This window comes from Oncorhynchus nerka, linkage group LG24 (genome assembly GCF_034236695.1).
Source record: "Oncorhynchus nerka isolate Pitt River linkage group LG24, Oner_Uvic_2.0, whole genome shotgun sequence".
In the NCBI taxonomy this organism is placed as follows: domain Eukaryota; kingdom Metazoa; phylum Chordata; class Actinopteri; order Salmoniformes; family Salmonidae; genus Oncorhynchus; species Oncorhynchus nerka.
This window is the reverse complement of record NC_088419.1, coordinates 81,250,232-81,272,328: the sequence shown is the minus strand read 5'-3', so window position 1 is coordinate 81,272,328 and position 22,097 is coordinate 81,250,232. Positions and strand designations below refer to the sequence as shown.

At 47.7% G+C, this 22,097-nt stretch overlaps 1 protein-coding gene across 1 annotated transcript in view; it reads left to right on the top strand.

Annotated features, from left to right (window-relative positions):
* The first annotated feature begins 2,229 nt into the window (after window positions 1–2,229).
* The window catches only part of LOC115108771 (collagen alpha-1(XXIV) chain), a 296,583-nt gene continuing 276,715 nt past the window's right edge, over window positions 2,230–22,097 (top strand). Inside the window, exon 1 of the mRNA XM_065009201.1 lies at window positions 2,230–2,713. Within this exon, the coding sequence (XP_064865273.1) occupies window positions 2,658–2,713 (56 nt within the window). The 5' untranslated portion in view covers window positions 2,230–2,657. The remainder of the gene's footprint in view (window positions 2,714–22,097) is intronic.

The following is a 22,097-nucleotide window of genomic DNA, read 5'->3' as shown; positions in this document are numbered from 1 at the left end:
CGCTGGCAGCCCTCCGCACCAGGCTGTCTCTCCGTCTTCTCCCTACAGGTGCTCCCGCCTGTCCAGCGCTGCCAGAGCCTTCCTCCTGCCTAGGGCTGTCAGAGTCTCCCGTCTGTCCTGAGCCGCCAGAGTCTCCCGTCTGTCCTGAGCCGCCAGAGTCTCCCATCTGTCCTGAGCCGCCATAGCCGCCAGTCTGTCCTGAGCTGCCAGAGCCGCCAGTCTGTCCTGAGCCGCCAGAGCCGCCAGTCTGTCCTGAGCCGTCAGAGCCGCCAGTCTGTCCTGAGCCGACAGAGCCGCAAGTCTTTCCTGAGCCGCTAGAGCCGCCAGTCTGTCCTGAGCCGCCAGAGCCGTCAGTCTGTCCTGAGCCCCAGGAGCCGCCAGAGCTGCCAGTCAGCCGGGAGCCGCCAGTCAGCCAGGAGCCGCCAGAGCCGTCAGCCAGCCAGGAGCCGCCAGAGCCGTCAGCCAGCTAGGAGCCGCCAGAGCCGTCAGTCAGCCAGGAGCCGCCAGAGCCGTCAGTCAGCCATTAGCCGCCAGAGCCGTCAGTCAGCCAGGAGCCGCCAGAGCCGTCAGCCAGCCAGGAGCCGCCAGAGCCGTCAGCCAGCCAGGAGCCGCCAGAGCCGTCAGTCAGCCAGGCGATGCCAGAATCGCCCTTCAGAGCCGTCAACCGCCAGAGCTGTCAGCCAGCCAGGAGCCGCCAGTCAGCCAGGAGCCGCCAGAGCTGTCAGTCAGCCAGGCGATGCCAGAATCGCCCTTCAGAGCCGTCAGCCGCCAGAGTCTCCCGCCTGTCCGGCGCTGCCGGAGTCTCCCGCCTGTCCGGCGCTGCGGGACCCGTGGCGAGGGTCCCCAGTCCGAGGTCGCGGGCGAGGGTCGCCGCTCATAAGAGGCCAAGGGGGCGGTTGAGGAGGCGGACAAAAACTATGGTGAAGTGGGGCCCACGTCCCGCGCCAGAGCCGCCACCGCGGACAGACGCCCACCCAGACCCTCCCCTATAGGTTCAGGTTTTGTGGCCGGAGTCCGCACCTTTGGGGGGAGGGTACTGTCACGTTCTGACTATAGTTCTGTCATTGTATTCTTTGTTTTAGTATGGTCAGGGTGTGAGTTGGGGTGGGCAGTCTATGTTTGTTTTTCTATGTTGGTTTTTGTGCTCTGCCTGGTATGGTTCTCAATCAGAGGCAGGTGTCGTTAGTTGTCTCTGATTGAGAATCATACTTAGGTAGCCTGGGTTTCACTGTTGGTTTGTGAGTGTGTGTTTCCGTGTGTGTGTTTGGGCCACACGGTACTGTTTCGGTTTTGTAAATTCACGTCATTGTTTATTGTTTTGATTCAGTGTTCAGTGCTTTCTTTATTAAAATCATCATGAACACTTACCACGCTGCGCTTTGGTCCGATCCTTACTCCTCCTCAGGACGATATCCATTACATGGGCGTTTACCAGCAACAGAATGGTGTGGCCGTATACTGGTCAATAAAAATTTGAATGTGAGTAGACCGCTGATTGGCCAGCTCATCCTCCTCAGGAATCAACAACATTATTCATCCTCCCTCCAGGGGTAGATGTAACATAGTCAATTTAAATCAGAGATGCTCCAATTGGTATGTTATGTTAGGTTTCGTATGGTATGTATTAATTTGAAGATGTCCATCATCCATTTCGTATGATATGTTACGAATTAAAATGTATATCATATGTTACTAATTGCAATTTGTACAGTATGTTACAAATTGCAATTCGTACAATATGTTACAAATTGCAATTCGTACAATATGTTACAAATTTGGTCAAATGCATTATGTTACAAATTCCAATTTGTTGTGGCTAAAATTAGCTAGGTGGCTAATGTTAGCTAGAATATGGGTTAAGGTTAGGGTTAGGAGTTAAGTTAAAGGGTTAAAGATAGGGTTATGGGAAAAGTTAGCTAACATGCTAAGTAGTTGCAAAGTAGCTAAAAAGTAACAAGTAGTTGCAAAGTTACTAATTAGCTAAAATTGTCCGTGAAGAGATTCGAACACTCAACATTTGGGTTGCTAGACGTTCCCGTTATACGCTCGCCCATCTACTCAACCAACCTTTATAATTACTTTTTGCGTTAAGTAACTCTCTGTCTTATGTAACCATACTAAACATATATTATACTAATTTGAGAGTGCCGGATTTACGTTTACTATGTTACTTCTAGTTTATGAGACCAGGCTGCGCCTGGAGGTTAAGTACAGAGCTGGCTGCGCTCTCTCTCTATCTGTCTGTTGGAGACCACTCAATAGAAAGCATCGAACTCGGATTCCTCTTATGCCACTGTAAATATCACATTTAAATACTGTATTTCTTTGTCGCACTGCTCTTTCTCGTCATACATTGATTTCTATCTACAGTCACCAGACTACTTGCGTGCGCGCCTCTTTCGTAGGTCGAGGGGGAAAATAATCACTGCGCTCTGCAAACCGCAAAGCAAATGAGTTGGGGGAGAGGTTTTGAGTGAGTGGGAAAGCCGTGCTTGCTCCTTGTACTGCATACAATGAGGAAATTCTGAGGTGGCATTCTTCGTTCAGTTACGCTTCCTTTGGTTGTATGTAACTAATGGCTAGCTCATGAACCTGGATCCTCTTGCGTGGAATTCTGTTTTCACTTAGAACTCTGCTGCCTGGACAAATGCATACAAATGCATTTAGGAGCCCAACGGACAAGGAGTGGACACGTTTCTCCAACAGCAATAACGTGAGTAAGAAATAATAGCCTCACGGAAAAATGCATAGCCTAATGTAGACGATTCGATTGTAAAATGCAGACAAACATAAATAGAAGTAATGCAACGGAAATGGATATGCAGCTTGAAAGTGCAATTTAACCAATTTTCCTTTACCAGACCTGTATACCTGTTCTGACAGGTCTGTGAAAGGAATCAGCGGAGCTTATTTAGCTTGTAGGCATTTTCCTTGAACCTATAGAGGACACTGATCAGCACCAGCCTAATCTTAGCAAGCAATTATATAAAGCAGAGATTGTAGGTTGCCAAAAACGTGAAGCCAAAAAACTTAAGCAAGCTGTTCGGCCGAATTGATCGTTTGTAATGGATGGTAGATTAATTCATTGGGTGTTAAATTCAGCATTGATCTTGCTCAATGTTGTTATGCGCTCGCGTACAACCAGCGGTCGTGGCTTTGACCTCTCCAACCGTCATGCTGCGCGCACAATTGATCTGCCAGCTAATCCTGTCAACCCGGTACTGGCTGCTTGAAGAACGAAAAGGGAAGTTCTCTCTTTTCTCCCTCTCTCTCCCATCATTCCGCTACTAGTTTTTTTCTTCTTTTGGGGCATTTTGTCACGTAGACTACACATAACTGTTCTGTAAAGTTTGGAGACTACGTTTTATTGCGCAACAATGGACCGACTTTGGAGGCTTTTACCAACAACCGGTCTAATCAAAAAGTTAGAACAGTCCTTGATGTTAACAAAACATAAGGAAATAATGCCTTATTCAGAATAATAGCAATAAAATAATGCTTTATTTTCAATCAATTGTCTATAACATCCAAAAACAGTGTATAACTGGAGGGCAGTCATCCAGTCGGAGTGAAATTCCTATTGTTTCGAATCAAAAACACTCCAGATAAGGAACGCGGACTAAAATGGACAACTGTTCAGTTTCCAAAAACATAATAATTCCTACTATTCTGTCGAACCTGTCCAGTACAGAATCAGATGACTGGCCGACAGACTGATGCGCAATTGACCACAGCGGTTGCTCTGATTGAAAATATACTCTATAGCAGTTATGCCTAAACATTCCAAATGTGTGTATTGAATATTTACATCTAGGCGTGTTGTTTATTTGCTGTTACATTTGGCTGGGACTATTGAGCCCGTATAGAAATCTACATGGAAACATAATAGCATTAAGACCACAGAGCAAAATTAAGCAAGAAACGTTGCCAAGCTGTCTTTATATATACAGTACCAGTCAAAAGTTTGGACACACCTACTCATTCCACGGTTTTTCTTTCCTTTTTTTGCAGAATAATAGTGAAGACATCAAAACTATGAAATAACACATATGGAATCATGTAGTAACCAAAATGACAGCTTTGCACACGCTTGGCATTCTCTCAACCAGCTTCATGAGGTAGTCACCTGGAATGCTTTTCCAACAGTCTTGAGGGAGTTCCCACATATGCTGAGTACTTGTTGCCTGCTTTTCCTTCACTCTGCAGTCCAACTCATCCCAAACCATCTCATTTGGGTTGAGGTCAGGTGATTGTGGAGGACAGGTCATCTGATGCAGCACTCCATCACTCTCCTTCTTGGTCAAATAGCCCTTACACAGCCTGGAGGTGTGTTGGGTCATTGTCCTGTTGAAAAACAAATAATAGTCCCACTAAGAGCAAACCAGATGAGATGGCGTATCACTGCAGAATGCTGTGGTAGCCATGCTAAGTGCGCCTTGAATTCTAAATAAATCACAGACAGTGTCACCAGCAAAGCACCCCCACACCATCCCACCTCCTCCTCCATGCTACACATGCAGAGATCATCTGTTCACCTACTCTGCGTATCACAAAGTTGGAACCAAAAATCTAAAATTTGGACCAAAGGACAGATTTCACCTGTCTAATGTCCATTGCTCTTGTTTCTTGGCCCAAGCAAGCCTCTTCTTCTTATTGGTGTCCTTTCCTCTGCAGCAGAGGTAACTCTGGATCTTCTTTTCCTCTGGCAGTCCTCATGAGAGCCAGTTAAATCATAGTGCTTGATGGTTTTTGCGACTGCACTTGAAGAAACTTTCAAAGTTCTTGACATTTTCCGCATTGACTGACCTTCATGTCTTAAAGTAATGATGGATTGTCATTTCTCTTTGCTTATTTGAGCTGTTTTTGCCACAATATGGACTTGGTATTTGACCAAATATGACTATCTTTTGTATACCACCCCTACCTTGTCACAACACAACTGATTGGCTCAAACGCATTAAGAAGGAAAGAAATTCCACAAATTAACTTTTAAGACGGCACACCGTTTAAATTGAAATGCATTCCAGGTGACTACCTCATGAAGCTGGTTGAGAGAATGCCAAGTGTGTGTAAAGCTGTCATCAAGCCAAAGGGTGGCTCGTTGAAGCATCTCGAATATAACACTTACCTTTATCTGTTTAACACTTTATCGGTTACTACATGATTCCATATGTGTTATTTCATAGTTTTATAGCTTCACTATTATTCTACAATGTAGAAAATAGTAAAAAATAAAGAAAAACCCTTGAATGAGTAATTGTGTACCAACTTTTGACTGGTACTGTATATAACGAAACCCTATATGATGTAAAAGAGCAAAGCCAGTAGCCAGACACTCGCCTTTTTTGGAAATGTCTTGTATGAGTAGGCTATTATTCATTAATCTATCCAAAAGTATGCATTGTGCGTATTCCACCTGGGACCATTATGGAGTAGACCAGGAAATGTAATAGATGTGTGTATATAACAGAAGATTTTCACTGAGAGGAGTTAGTGTATGCTTCACTGGTGCAGTGACATGCAGTGAGAGCAGAGTGGTGGTTCCTGAGGAGAATTTCTAGCTTGACAATCACTCACTGTTATGTGTGTGGTTGACTCTGAAGCCAGCCAGTGGTTTGTGTGCCTGGAATACTAGCCTAACTCTCTCATAGACCTGACAAAGGGCTTGAAAATTACACAGTTGCTACCGCTCTCTTGGAGGAAGATATAACCACCATTGAATATTAAGATTTTGTTATGGTCTATAGCCAATTTTGGTATTGTCCTGGTTACGACTTCCATGTCTTGCCTGTGGTGAATACACGACACAGTTGTGGTGAATACCCTGCCATAAACGGCCACTACAGTGTCTGTGGTGAATACCCTGTCATAGACGGCCACTAAACAGTGTCTGGGGTGAATACCCTGCCATAAACGGCCACTACAGTGTCTGTGGTGAATACCCTGCCATAGACGGCCACTAAACAGTGTCTGGGGTGAATACCCTGCCATAAACGGCCACTACAGTGTCTGTGGTGAATACCCTGCCATAGACGGCCACTAAACAGTGTCTGGGGTGAATACCCTGCCATGAACGGCCACTACAGTGTCTGTGGTGAATACCCTGCAATAGACGGCCACTAAACAGTGTCTGGGGTGAATACCCTGCCATAAACGGCCACTACAGTGTCTGTGGTGTATACCCTGCCATAGACGACCACTAAACAGTACCTGTGGTGAATACCCTACCATAAACTACCACTTCAGTGTCTAGGGTGAATACCCTACCATAGACGGCCATTACACAGTGTCTGTGGTGAATACCCTGTCATAGACGGCCATTACACAGTGTCTGGGGTGAATACCCTGCCATAGACAGCCAATAAACAGTGTCTGTGGTGAATACCCTGCCATTGACGGCCATTAGACAGTGTCTGTGGTGAATACCCTGCCATAAATGGCCACTTCAGTGTCTCTGGTGAATACCCTGCAATAGACGTCCACTAAACAGTGTCTGGGGGGCGAATACCCTGCCACAAACGGCCACTACAGTGTCTGTGGTGAATACCCTGCCATAGACGGCCACTAAACAGTGTCTGGGGTGAATACCCTGCCATAGGCGGCCAATAAACAGTGGCTGTGGTGAATACCCTGCCATATATGTTCACTACACAGTGTCTGTGGTGAATACCCTGCCATAGACGGCCACTACACAGTGTCTGTGGTGAATACCCTGCCATAGACGGCCACTACACATTGTCTGTGGTGAATACCCTGCCATGGACGACCACTACACAGTGTCTGTGGTGAATACCCTGCCATAGACGACCACTACACAGTCTCTGTGGTGAATACCCTGCCATGGACGACCACTACACAGTGTCTGTGGTGAATACCCTGCCATAGACGGCCACTAAACAGTGTCTGGGGTGAATACCCTGCCATAGGCGGCCAATAAACAGTGTCTGTGGTGAATACCCTGCCATATATGTTCACTACACAGTGTCTGTGGTGAATACCCTGCCATAGACGGACACTACACAGTGTCTGTGGTGAGTACCCTGCCATGGACGACCACTACACAGTGTCTGCGGTGAATACCCTGCCATAGACGACCACTACACAGTGTCTGCGGTGAATACCCTGCCATGGACGACCACTACACAGTGTCTGCGGTGAATACCCTGCCATAGATGACCACTACACAGTGTCTGTGGTGAATACCCTGCCATAGACGGCCACTACACAGTGTCTGTGGTGAATACCCTGCCATGGACGGCCACTACACAGTGTCTGTGGTGAATACCCTGCCATAGACGGCCACTACACAGTGTCTGTGGTGAATACCCTGCCATGGACGGCCACTACACAGTGTCTGTGGTGAATACCCTGCCATGGACGGCCACTACACAGTGTCTGTGGTGAATACCCTGCCATGGACGGCCACTACACAGTGTCTGTGGTGAATACCCTGCCATAGACGGCCACTACACAGTGTCTGTGGTGAATACCCTGCCATAGACGGCCACTACACAGTGTCTGTGGTGAATACCCTGCCATAGACGGCCACTACACAGTGTCTGTGGTGAATACCCTGCCATAGACGGCCACTACACAGTGTCTGTGGTGAATACCCTGCCATAGATGACCACTACACAGTCTCTGTGGTGAATACCCTGCCATGGACGACCACTACACAGTGTCTGTGGTGAATACCCTGCCATAGACGGCCACTAAACAGTGTCTGGGGTGAATACCCTGCCATAGGCGGCCAATAAACAGTGTCTGTGGTGAATACCCTGCCATATATGTTCACTACACAGTGTCTGTGGTGAATACCCTGCCATAGACGGACACTACACAGTGTCTGTGGTGAATACCCTGCCATGGACGACCACTACACAGTGTCTGCGGTGAATACCCTGCCATAGACGACCACTACACAGTGTCTGTGGTGAATACCCTGCCATGGACGACCACTACACAGTGTCTGTGGTGAATACCCTGCCATAGATGACCACTACACAGTGTCTGTGGTGAATACCCTGCCATGGACGGCCACTACACAGTGTCTGTGGTGAATACCCTGCCATGGACGGCCACTACACAGTGTCTGTGGTGAATACCCTGCCATAGATGGCCACTACACAGTGTCTGTGGTGAATACCCTGCCATGGACGGCCACTACACAGTGTCTGTGGTGAATACCCTGCCATGGACGGCCACTAAACAGTGTCTGTGGTGAATACCCTGCCATGGACGGCCACTACACAGTGTCTGTGGTGAATACCCTGCCATAGACGGCCACTACACAGTGTCTGTGGTGAATACCCTGCCTGGACGACCACTACACAGTGTCTGTGGTGAATACCCTGCCATAGATGACCACTACACAGTCTCTGTGGTGAATACCCTGCCATGGACGGCCACTACACAGTGTCTGTGGTGAATACCCTGCCATGGACGGCCACTACACAGTGTCTGTGGTGAATACCCTGCCATGGACGGCCACTACACAGTGTCTGTGGTGAATACCCTGCCATAAACGGCCACTACAGTGTCTGTGGTGAATACCCTGTCATAGACGGCCACTAAACAGTGTCTGGGGTGAATACCCTGCCATAAACGGCCACTACAGTGTCTGTGGTGAATACCCTGCCATAGACGGCCACTAAACAGTGTCTGGGGTGAATACCCTGCCATAAACGGCCACTACAGTGTCTGTGGTGAATACCCTGCCATAGACGGCCACTAAACAGTGTCTGGGGTGAATACCCTGCCATGAACGGCCACTACAGTGTCTGTGGTGAATACCCTGCAATAGACGGCCACTAAACAGTGTCTGGGGTGAATACCCTGCCATAAACGGCCACTACAGTGTCTGTGGTGTATACCCTGCCATAGACGACCACTAAACAGTACCTGTGGTGAATACCCTACCATAAACTACCACTTCAGTGTCTGGGGTGAATACCCTACCATAGACGGCCATTACACAGTGTCTGTGGTGAATACCCTGTCATAGATGGCCATTACACAGTGTCTGGGGTGAATGCCCTGCCATAGACAGCCAATAAACAGTGTCTGTGGTGAATACCCTGCCATTGACGGCCATTAGACAGTGTCTGTGGTGAATACCCTGCCATAAATGGCCACTTCAGTGTCTCTGGTGAATACCCTGCCATAGACGTCCACTAAACAGTGTCTGGGGGGCGAATACCCTGCCACAAACGGCCACTACAGTGTCTGTGGTAAATACCCTGCCATAGACGGCCACTAAACAGTGTCTGTGGTGAATACCCTGCCATAGACGGCCACTACACAGTGTCTGTGGTGAATACCCTGCCATAGACGGCCACTACACAGTGTCTGTGGTGAATACCCTGCCATAGACGGCCACTACACAGTGTCTGTGGTGAATACCCTGCCATGGACGACCACTACACAGTGTCTGTGGTGAATACCCTGCCATAGACGACCACTACACAGTCTCTGTGGTGAATACCCTGCCATGGACGACCACTACACAGTGTCTGTGGTGAATACCCTGCCATAGACGGCCACTAAACAGTGTCTGGGGTGAATACCCTGCCATAGGCGGCCAATAAACAGTGTCTGTGGTGAATACCCTGCCATATATGTTCACTACACAGTGTCTGTGGTGAATACCCTGCCATAGACGGACACTACACAGTGTCTGTGGTGAGTACCCTGCCATGGACGACCACTACACAGTGTCTGCGGTGAATACCCTGCCATAGACGACCACTACACAGTGTCTGTGGTGAATACCCTGCCATGGACGACCACTACACAGTGTCTGTGGTGAATACCCTGCCATAGATGACCACTACACAGTGTCTTTGGTGAATACCCTGCCATAGACGGCCACCTCACAGTGTCTGTGGTGAATACCCTGCCATGGACGGCCACTACACAGTGTCTATGGTGAATACCCTGCCATAGACGGCCACTACACAGTGTCTGTGGTGAATACCCTGCCATGGACGGCCACTACACAGTGTCTGTGGTGAATACCCTGCCATGGACGGCCACTACACAGTGTCTGTGGTGAATACCCTGCCATGGACGGCCACTACACAGTGTCTGTGGTGAATACCCTGCCATAGACGGCCACCACACAGTGTCTGTGGTGAATACCCTGCCATAGACGGCCACTACACAGTGTCTGTGGTGAATACCCTGCCATGGACGACCACTACACAGTGTCTGTGGTGAATACCCTGCCATAGATGACCACTACACAGTCTCTGTGGTGAATACCCTGCCATGGACGACCACTACACAGTGTCTGTGGTGAATACCCTGCCATAGACGGCCACTAAACAGTGTCTGTGGTGAATACCCTGCCATGGACGACCACTACACAGTGTCTGCGGTGAATACCCTGCCATAGACGACCACTACACAGTGTCTGTGGTGAATACCCTGCCATGGACGACCACTACACAGTGTCTGTGGTGAATACCCTGCCATAGATGACCACTACACAGTGTCTGTGGTGAATACCCTGCCATAGACGGCCACTACACAGTGTCTGTGGTGAATACCCTGCCATGGACGGCCACTACACAGTGTCTGTGGTGAATACCCTGCCATAGACGGCCACTACACAGTGTCTGTGGTGAATAACCTGCCATGGACGACCACTACACAGTGTCTGTGGTGAATACCCTGCCATGGACGGCCACTACACAGTGTCTGTGGTGAATACCCTGCCATGGACGGCCACTACACAGTGTCTGTGGTGAATACCCTGCCATGGACGGCCACTACACAGTGTCTGGGGTGAATACCCTGCCATGAACGGCCACTACAGTGTCTGTGGTGAATACCCTGCAATAGACGGCCACTAAACAGTGTCTGGGGTGGATACCCTGCCATAAACGGCCACTACAGTGTCTGTGGTGTATACCCTGCCATAGACGACCACTAAACAGTACCTGTGGTGAATACCCTACCATAAACTACCACTTCAGTGTCTGGGGTGAATACCCTACCATAGACGGCCATTACACAGTGTCTGTGGTGAATACCCTGTCATAGACGGCCATTACACAGTGTCTGGGGTGAATACCCTGCCATAGACAGCCAATAAACAGTGTCTGTGGTGAATACCCTGCCATTGACGGCCATTAGACAGTGTCTGTGGTGAATACCCTGCCATAAATGGCCACTTCAGTGTCTCTGGTGAATACCCTGCCATAGACGTCCACTAAAACAGTGTCTGGGGGGCGAATACCCTGCCACAAACGGCCACTACAGTGTCTGTGGTGAATACCCTGCCATAGACGGCCACTAAACAGTGTCTGGGGTGAATACCCTGCCATAGGCGGCCAATAAACAGTGGCTGTGGTGAATACCCTGCCATATATGTTCACTACACAGTGTCTGTGGTGAATACCCTGCCATAGACGGCCACTACACAGTGTCTGTGGTGAATACCCTGCCATAGACGGCCACTACACAGTGTCTGTGGTGAATACCCTGCCATAGACGGCCACTACACAGTGTATGTGGTGAATACCCTGCCATGGACGACCACTACACAGTGTCTGTGGTGAATACCCTGCCATAGACGACCACTACACAGTCTCTGTGGTGAATACCCTGCCATGGACGACCACTACACAGTGTCTGTGGTGAATACCCTGCCATAGACGGCCACTAAACAGTGTCTGGGGTGAATACCCTGCCATAGGCGGCCAATAAACAGTGTCTGTGGTGAATACCCTGCCATATATGTTCACTACACAGTGTTTGTGGTGAATACCCTGCCATAGACGGACACTACACAGTGTCTGTGGTGAGTACCCTGCCATGGACGACCACTACACAGTGTCTGCGGTGAATACCCTGCCATAGACGACCACTACACAGTGTCTGTGCCATGGACGACCACTACACAGTGTCTGTGGTGAATACCCTGCCATAGATGACCACTACACAGTGTCTGTGGTGAATACCCTGCCATAGACGGCCACTACACAGTGTCTGTGGTGAATACCCTGCCATGGACGGCCACTACACAGTGTCTATGGTGAATACCTTGCCATAGACGGCCACTACACAGTGTCTGTGGTGAATACCCTGCCATGGACGGCCACTACACAGTGTCTGTGGTGAATACCCTGCCATGGACGGCCACTACACAGTGTCTGTGGTGAATACCCTGCCATGGACGGCCACTACACAGTGTCTGTGGTGAATACCCTGCCATAGACGGCCACTACACAGTGTCTGTGGTGAATACCCTGCCATAGACGGCCACTACACAGTGTCTGTGGTGAATACCCTGCCATGGACAACCACTACACAGTGTCTGTGGTGAATACCCTGCCATAGATGACCACTACACAGTCTCTGTGGTGAATACCCTGCCATAGACGGCCACTAAACAGTGTCTGGGGTGAATACCCTGCCATAGGCGGCCAATAAACAGTGTCTGTGGTGAATACCCTGCCATATATGTTCACTACACAGTGTCTGTGGTGAATACCCTGCCATAGACGGACACTACACAGTGTCTGTGGTGAATACCCTGCCATGGACGACCACTACACAGTGTCTGCGGTGAATACCCTGCCATAGACGACCACTACACAGTGTCTGTGGTGAATACCCTGCCATGGACGACCACTACACAGTGTCTGTGGTGAATACCCTGCCATAGATGACCACTACACAGTGTCTGTGGTGAATACCCTGCCATAGACGGCCACTACACAGTGTCTGTGGTGAATACCCTGCCATGGACGGCCACTACACAGTGTCTGTGGTGAATACCCTGCCATAGACGGCCACTACACAGTGTCTGTGGTGAATACCCTGCCATGGACGGCCACTACACAGTGTCTGTGGTGAATACCCTGCCATGGACAGCCACTACACAGTGTCTGTGGTGAATACCCTGCCATGGACGGCCACTACACAGTGTCTGTGGTGAATACCCTGCCATAGACGGCCACTACACAGTGTCTATGGTGAATACCCTGCCATAGACGGCCACTACACAGTGTCTGTGGTGAATACCCTGACATGGACGGCCACTACACAGTGTCTGTGGTGAATACCCTGACATGGACGGCCACTACACAGTGTCTGTGGTGAATACCCTGACATGGACGGCCACTACACAGTGTCTGTGGTGAATACCCTGCCATAGACGACCACTACACAGTGTCTGCGGTGAAAACTCTGCCATAGACGGCCACTACACAGTGTCTGTGGTGAATACCCTGCCATGGACGGCCACTACACAGTGTCTGGGGTGAATACCCTGCCATGAACGGCCACTACAGTGTCTGTGGTGAATACCCTGCAATAGACGGCCACTAAACAGTGTCTGGGGTGGATACCCTGCCATAAACGGCCACTACAGTGTCTGTGGTGTATACCCTGCCATAGACGACCACTAAACAGTACCTGTGGTGAATACCCTACCATAAACTACCACTTCAGTGTCTGGGGTGAATACCCTACCATAGACGGCCATTACACAGTGTCTGTGGTGAATACCCTGTCATAGACGGCCATTACACAGTGTCTGGGGTGAATACCCTGCCATAGACAGCCAATAAACAGTGTCTGTGGTGAATACCCTGCCATTGACGGCCATTAGACAGTGTCTGTGGTGAATACCCTGCCATAAATGGCCACTTCAGTGTCTCTGGTGAATACCCTGCCATAGACGTCCACTAAACAGTGTCTGGGGGGCGAATACCCTGCCACAAACGGCCACTACAGTGTCTGTGGTGAATACCCTGCCATAGACGGCCACTAAACAGTGTCTGGGGTGAATACCCTGCCATAGGCGGCCAATAAACAGTGGCTGTGGTGAATACCCTGCCATATATGTTCACTACACAGTGTCTGTGGTGAATACCCTGCCATAGACGGCCACTACACAGTGTCTGTGGTGAATACCCTGCCATAGACGGCCACTACACAGTGTCTGTGGTGAATACCCTGCCATAGACGGCCACTACACAGTGTCTGTGGTGAATACCCTGCCATGGACGACCACTACACAGTCTCTGTGGTGAATACCCTGCCATGGACGACCACTACACAGTGTCTGTGGTGAATACCCTGCCATAGACGGCCACTAAACAGTGTCTGGGGTGAATACCCTGCCATAGGCGGCCAATAAACAGTGTCTGTGGTGAATACCCTGCCATATATGTTCACTACACAGTGTTTGTGGTGAATACCCTGCCATAGACGGACACTACACAGTGTCTGTGGTGAGTACCCTGCCATGGACGACCACTACACAGTGTCTGCGGTGAATACCCTGCCATAGACGACCACTACACAGTGTCTGTGCCATGGACGACCACTACACAGTGTCTGTGGTGAATACCCTGCCATAGATGACCACTACACAGTGTCTGTGGTGAATACCCTGCCATAGACGGCCACTACACAGTGTCTGTGGTGAATACCCTGCCATGGACGGCCACTACATAGTGTCTGTGGTGGGAGAAGTGAAGTCTGAGTGTGAATGAATGGACCTGAGAAGGATCAAGTTACTTGCCTGGTTACCCAGACTCTTTGCTCCTGCCAAACGTTATGCCACACCCACAGACTTTAGTTTCTTATCCGCAGTGATTCTGGATCTGAGTACCTCCCAGACTTTGTCTTGTACAACACCCCTCATTTTGACGACACCACAAACAACTTCAATGCCGGCAGTCTCAGACTGAAGTATGCAGAGAACGATAGAGCAGCGTAGGAATTCAGTTTGAATCGCAGGCATCTAAGTTACACCATGTGGGTCAGGTCATGTGAAACAACCTACACAGCGCTGAACCACTTTCAACATGACTCCTCTTTGGTAATCAGCCTCCCTCAAATGTGGCTGTGGATGGCTAATGTATATCCCATTTGGTTGGAAAATACACTTTTAACATGAAGTTACACATATATAGCACCATGTAATAATGTTTTTTGTTGTGTGTGTATAATAACATGTTACCACTACATAGTAAATACACGATAATAACTCATCTGACTTTGGCAATTTTTCTGTCTTCAATTCATGTACGTCATCTGTAGTACTGTATGTAGCTGAGCGATAACATCCCGGTTACCAAAACAGAGGTCAAGTCAGTAGCTACCTGGTATAAAGGCAGGCAGCTTAATGTAAAATGATCCCTTGTTGGGTGATCAGTGTCTGGTAGGACTTTTGGCCTGTCTGTGTGAGTGAGTGTGTGTGTTTAGCTCTCCCCACATCTGCAGTGTACCCTGCGACAGGAAAAGGGCAAACCAATAAAGCCGTCTGGAAGTTTACTCACAGCCCTTTGTCTGCTAGTTGTCTTGTGGGCTAAGTCAATCTTTACATTTGTGTGCAATGAACTCTTGACTCTGTGACCAATTCTGAGTGTTGACAAGCTGTCGTGGTACTACTTAGCTTACCCTTTGTATTGGAACCACACAGAGACCGATGCCTGGTTTACAATAATAGGGCTGAACTGAAATAAACTGTGCTGGCTTTTTACATTGTCCTTTGCAGCATGGTGCCAGCAAATACGGTGGATGTGTAACCAGGCCAGCCCAGTATAGCTCAGCTTGGTTTGGCTCAGCTTGTCCCAATAAGGTGAAGCAGGCAATAGTGGAATAGCAATGTGTGATAGAATAATGAGCCTCGGGACTTGGAAAGTGTTTATCTGCTAGCTCAAGTGCTGATGGCTATTTGGATCTGATTTATCAATCCAATGCCTATGTAATGAAGTCATAATCTGGATACAGGTGTTAGAGGTGGGAGGTTGCCAAGAGGAACAGCAATTGGACCCAGATCAATAACTCATTCATGTTGGAGAACGATGTTGGCGGTTTGACACTCAGAGAGGAACATGCAGAAACAGAACACAAGTATTACTGAGGAACTCGCACATTCATTTCTCATGTATCTCTTATTAATTTCATTCAGAGAATTTCTGAACGCTTATTAGCATATAACTAGCTAATCAAGGAATGTAGCCTACCCTGGTGTTATGCTCACATGGTTGGCTACTTTCACTGTCTTGGATGTTTTGATATACAAGTGGAAATACAAGTCCCAGTCTCAGCGATAAAACCCAATCTCCCCTTTCCCTTGTGTTGTATGTTAGATTAGTAACTACCTCTACTCTGCTCTACTCTATGTTGACATCTGAACAGAGCTACTGAGCAGAGAGACAGACCATATAGCTGCCAAAGTGTCAGTCGTGTTTATTATAGAGGATGCATCTCAGGCCACAGGTCCATAAAATGCTTCCAGGTCTGACTGAAAAATATGTTGTTGTTTTGCTAGTTCACATGGTCTGTGTCTTTCTTTGTTATTATGTGATAGTAGTCTTTGTGCCCTTGTGTTTATTCTGCATGATTTAGATGTACTTTCCATATACCAAAGGTTTAGCTTTGTGTCGTTGTATTTAGGGTAGTATTTCCCCGTGATCTATCAATGCCTTTCCTTGTGTTGTAGGACAATATTTATTCAAAGACGTGTTCGTTGTACAAGGGCCATTGGGTTCAACATATTCACACCGGAGTTCAGTTCAGTATAGCTTATTGGAGGAAACATGTTGTTGGAGTTGTTATGTTGCAGCTAATTGATTCGCTAAGTGGCTTGACAATTAGCCATGTAAATAATAACACTGTACTGTAAATGTAGCTGCTAACGAAATCACACTCTGGCAGTTGTCATGAAACAGTATAAAGTTAGGAAAATTGCCTCCCTTTCCTTATGGAGATTATAAACAAGTGTTAAGTGGATTTTGTCGTGTTTGCCAAGTGAAAAGTACTCTATGCTTCCACTCTGCAGTTGTCAGCATGCTTCAGCTCGGCTCGCATACTCCCTTAAAAGACATTCTCTTGAAAAACTAGAAAAATCCGTCAGTAGTACTGTTTGTCCATTTTGAGACTCCATAGCCAGAATACACTTCCTCAAAATAGTCAGAATGAATCTAAGATAACTCAAGAAATCTGTCTTTAATTTTGACATTTTTGAAGAGGAGATATTAGTCGTGCAATTTTACATCTGACTATGTTTGTTGCAGTATTTCTCAATGAACAAATATGCATGAAAACGAGTCATCGTTGAATGACAACAAAGACTTTACTGAAGAATCCCAACTATTGACCTATCACGGGTGAAGGGGCGTAGACTTCGGCTACAGACTTCTGCTTGCATTAAGAAAAAAATGTGTGTCCTCGAACAACTCCAAAAAAACTTACCGAAGTCCAAAACGAACTAAAACATCACAAAATGTTGTCATAATATATGCACGGACTCTTCAGAACTGTTTCTGGTGGGAAGAATGCTGACGCCAAGGTGGGAAGAATGCTGATGCCAAGGTGGGAAGAATGCTGATGCCAAGGTGGGAAGAATGCTGATGCCAAGGTGGGAAGAAGGCTGACGCCAAGGTGGGAAGAAGGCTGATGCCAAGGTGGGAAGAAAGCTGATGCCAAGGTGGGAAGAATGCTGATGCCAAGGTGGGAAGAAAGCTGACGCCAAGGTGGGAAGAATGCTGATGCCAAGGTGGGAAGAATGCTGATGCCAAGGTGGGAAGAATGCTGACGCCAAGGTGGGAAGAAAGCTGACGCCAAGGTGGGAAGAAAGCTGACGCCAAGGTGGGAAGAATGCTGATGCCAAGGTGGGAAGAATGCTGATGCCAAGGTGGGAAGAATGCTGACGCCAAGGTGGGAAGAATGCTGATGCCAAGGTGGGAAGAATGCTGACACCAAGGTGGGAAGAAAGCTGACGCCAAGGTGGGAAGAAAGCTGACGCCAAGGTGGGAAGAATGCTGATGCCAAGGTGGGAAGAATGCTGATGCCAAGGTGGGAAGAATGCTGATGCCAAGGTGGGAAGAAAGCTGACGCCAAGGTGGGAAGAATGCTGATGCCAAGGTGGGAAGAAAGCTGACGCCAAGGTGGGAAGAATGCTGATGCCAAGGTGGGAAGAAAGCTGACGCCAAGGTGGAAAGAATGCTGATGCCAAGGTGGGAAGAATGCTGATGCCAAGGTGGGAAGAATGCTGATGCCAAGGTGGGAAGAAAGCTGACGCCAAGGTGGGAAGAAAGCTGACGCCAAGGTGGGAAGAATGCTGATGCCAAGGTGGGAAGAATGCTGATGCCAAGGTGGGAATAATGCTGATGCCAAGGTGGGAAGAATGCTGATGCCAAGGTGGGAAGAATGCTGATGCCAAGGTGGGAAGAAATCTGACGCCAAGGTGGGAAGAATGCTGATGCCAAGGTGGGAAGAAAGCTGACGCCAAGGTGGGAAGAAAGCTGATGCCAAGGTGGGAAGAATGCTGATGCCAAGGTGGGAAGAATGCTGACGCCAAGGTGGGAAGACAGCTGACGCCAAGGTGGGAAGAATGCTGATGCCAAGGTGGGAAGAAAGCTGACGCCAAGGTGGGAAGAATGCTGATGCCAAGGTGGGAAGAATGCTGATGCCAAGGTGGGAAGAATGCTGATGCCAAGGTGGGAAGAAAGCTGACGCCAAGGTGGGAAGAATGCTGATGCCAAGGTAGGAAGAATGCTGACGCCAAGGTGGGAAGAAAGCTGACGCCAAGGTGGGAAGAATGCTGATGCCAAGGTGGGAAGAATGCTGATGCCAAGGTGGGAAGAATGCTGACGCCAAGGTGGGAAGAATGCTGATGCCAAGGTGGGAAGAAAGCTGACGCCAAGGTGGGAAGAATGCTGATGCCAAGGTGGGAAGAAAGCTAACGCCAAGGTGGGAAGAATGCTGATGCCAAGGTGGGAAGAATGCTGATGCCAAGGTGGGAAGAATGCTGATGCCAAGGTGGGAAGAAAGCTGACGCCAAGGTGGGAAGAATGCTGATGCCAAGGTAGGAAGAATGCTGACGCCAAGGTGGGAAGAAAGCTGACGCCAAGGTGGGAAGAATGCTGATGCCAAGGTGGGAAGAATGCTGATGCAAAGGTGGGAAGAAAGCTGACGCCAAGGTAGGAAGAATGCTGATGCCAAGGTGGGTCGCTCGACAACACCCGCTGAAATTGCAGAGCGCCAAATTCTAATGACAGAAATAGTAATAATAAACATTCATGAAAATACAAGTGTTATTCATCAGTTAAAAGCTTAACTTCTTGTTAATCCAGCCGCTTTGTCAGATTTCAAAAAGGCTTTACGGCGAATGGATACCATGCGATTATCTGAGGACAGCGCCCCGCTTACAAAAGCATACAAACATTTTCCAACCAAACAGAGAAGTCACGAAAGTCAGAAATAGCGATAACATTAATCACTTACCTTTGAAGATATTCATCTGATTGCAATCACAAGGGTCCAAGCTACACAATAAATGGTCATTTTGTTATATAAAGTCTCTCTTTATATCCCAAAAACTCTGTGCAGATGTATACATCCTAATAATACTGGTAAAGTTTGTCGAAACATGTCAAACTATGTTTAGAATTAATCCTCAGGTTGTCAATTATCGAAATAATTAATAATATTTCAACCGGACAATAGTGTATTCAATAGAAAGGAAAAACAATGAAGAGTGCGCACACTGTCACGCGCGTAAACCAGTACTGCATGATTCTATAGTCCACTTACCAAAGGGTCTCATTCTTCTTCATTTTTCAGAAAACAAGCCTGAAACCATGTCTAAAGAATGTTGACATCTAGTGGAAGCCATAGGAACTGCAATCTGGTTCTTAACCCCTTATATGGTCAATAGGCTTTCAATGGAAAACCACTCACATCAAAAAAATCCCACTTTCTGGATGGATTTTCCTCAGGTTTTCACCTGCCATATCAGTTATGTTATACTCACAGACATTATGTTAACAGTTTTGGAAACCTTAGAGTGTTTCCTATCCAATACCACTATGCATGTACATATCCCAGCTTCTGGGCCTGAGTAACCGGCAGTTTCTTTGGACACGCTTGTCATCCAAACCTCAAAATACTGCCCCCTTGGCTGAAGAGGTAGCGCCTGAAATGGCTCCCTATTCCATATATAGTCCACTAATACCTGTGGCCCCTGGTCAAAGAAAGTGCACTATATAGGGCATTGGGTCCCATTTTGGAAGCCTATTCAGGGTGCAAATGGAGACCTTTCTGTGTCCTGGACACTGGACAGACTCTGCAGCAGATTATTTATTGTCTTTACATGGCACTCACTCCTCACATAGTGGCATTTCCCTGGGTCAACACAGCAGTGTTTGGGGAGCTTTGTTCTGCTTTCAGCAGTCGTTCCCATAAACCACTGGGATGGAAGGCATCAGGCATGTCTGTCTGAGTGTCTTCTTGTCACAGAGACAGGGATTTACCTCTAAATTGTATACGGAAATCCAGGGTTGATGTTAATTCCATTTAAATTCATTCAGTTCAGTTTACTTCCTGAATTGAAATTGAATTGACCCCCAGGCACCCTCCAAGCTTTTAGTAGTTTAAACACTCAACCTGGTCCATGCCATATTTAATTAAACTGGCAAAACAATTAAGGCAAATTCTCACAATTCCCACAATACGACACGTTGTGTTGTCTGATGTCATCATTAAGTGTAGTGTAGTGAACCCAGAAGCCAGGTCTGTTTTGGAGCCAGGGAGCTGTGTGTATGAGGCTTTAAATAGCCCTACCGGAGACTGAGACAGAGACAAGGCTGTCAGAATCTACCTCGCATTGCCATTGGCTCTCTAAATATGGATTTAAGTGTTATAAACAGTATATAGTCCACTTTTCCACGCGTAAACTCACCAAGATTTGAAGCTTACCAGCTACTCTACTAAGGCCTTATAAATGACAGTTTTATCCTCCTACATATGAATCATTGTATTCATATAGTATAAATGTTTTCCCCTTCCTGGAGTGTGGGGGGGTATATGTCTGTATTTCCAGCTTTGGAATCTCACACCAGTATCTCGATAGGGAGCAGGTGTTCCTTCTTGTTTCCTTTCCCCCCCTCTCCCTCTCTCCGCTCTTCCTGCCCCCCCCCCCCCACCTCCCTCTCTCTCTCTCTCTCTCCCCTCTCTCTGCTCTTCCTGCCCCTCCCTCCCTCTCTCTCTCTCTCTCTCTCTCTCTCCCCCTCTCTCTCTCTCTCTCTCTCTCTCTCTCTCTCTCTCTCTCTCTCTAACCCCTCTCTCTGTCTCTGTCTCTTTCTCCTTCTGTCTCTCTCTCTCTCTGGAAAAAAACAACATGTCTGCCTCCGTCTGTCACTCTATCTAACAACCAGGGCCACACACAAGCTGCTAAACCCTTGCTGTTGTATACCCCCTATACTTATACCTAACCACCATATCCCCTTAACTTATTTTGTCTATCAGAAAGAGGCCACACAGCAGGAGAGGAGAGAGCATGCTGTATGCTGCTGTATGTCATTATTGCTCGCTATCCCTTGAAGTTACTGACCGTGGATTCAAACAGTTTTTAAAATAATTTAAAATACTTCATACTGTATGTGCCTGATTGAGCTTGCGTGGTTTTATGGACCAAAACCACAAACTCTGCCCATCTGTCACTCCAGGCAAGCTAGTGCAAACGCTCAATGTATTTGAAAGATTTCAAATAGCATTTGAGCCCAGTTCTGCTGTGTTATAGAATCGAATAGAATAAAACTTCATTGTCCTTCCAGGATGGAAACTTTTATTTGGCATCAGCTTCCATTAAAAGGATCACATGTACATACATTCTCACATCATACACATTTTAACCAGTCAGTCCATCATGTTGCATACAGTACACTAACAACATAGATGACATTAATACATTCACTCACAAACAACCACTGTTCCAACTGCACTGGATAGATAAGTACACAATTTACTTTGCATTTAGTAAGGAACAAATTCATGTTTGAACACGTTCTTCTTGGCCATGAAGCGCCAGCCAGAAGGAAGCCTCTTGAACTGAAGGTGTAGAGAGGGTGTGAGAGTTCGCCAATGACAGCCAGGGCCTTCTTTTTGTTTGCCTTGCGGAACAGACTGCTCAAATGTGCCTGTGGTTGACCAATTACTTTGCTGGCTGTGTTTACTATTCAGGTCAGTTTTCTTTTGCTCCTCACTCTCAGATTACCATACCAGACTGTCATAATGAATATGAGGATGCTCTCCACCAGCTCAGATTACCATACCAGACTGTCATAATG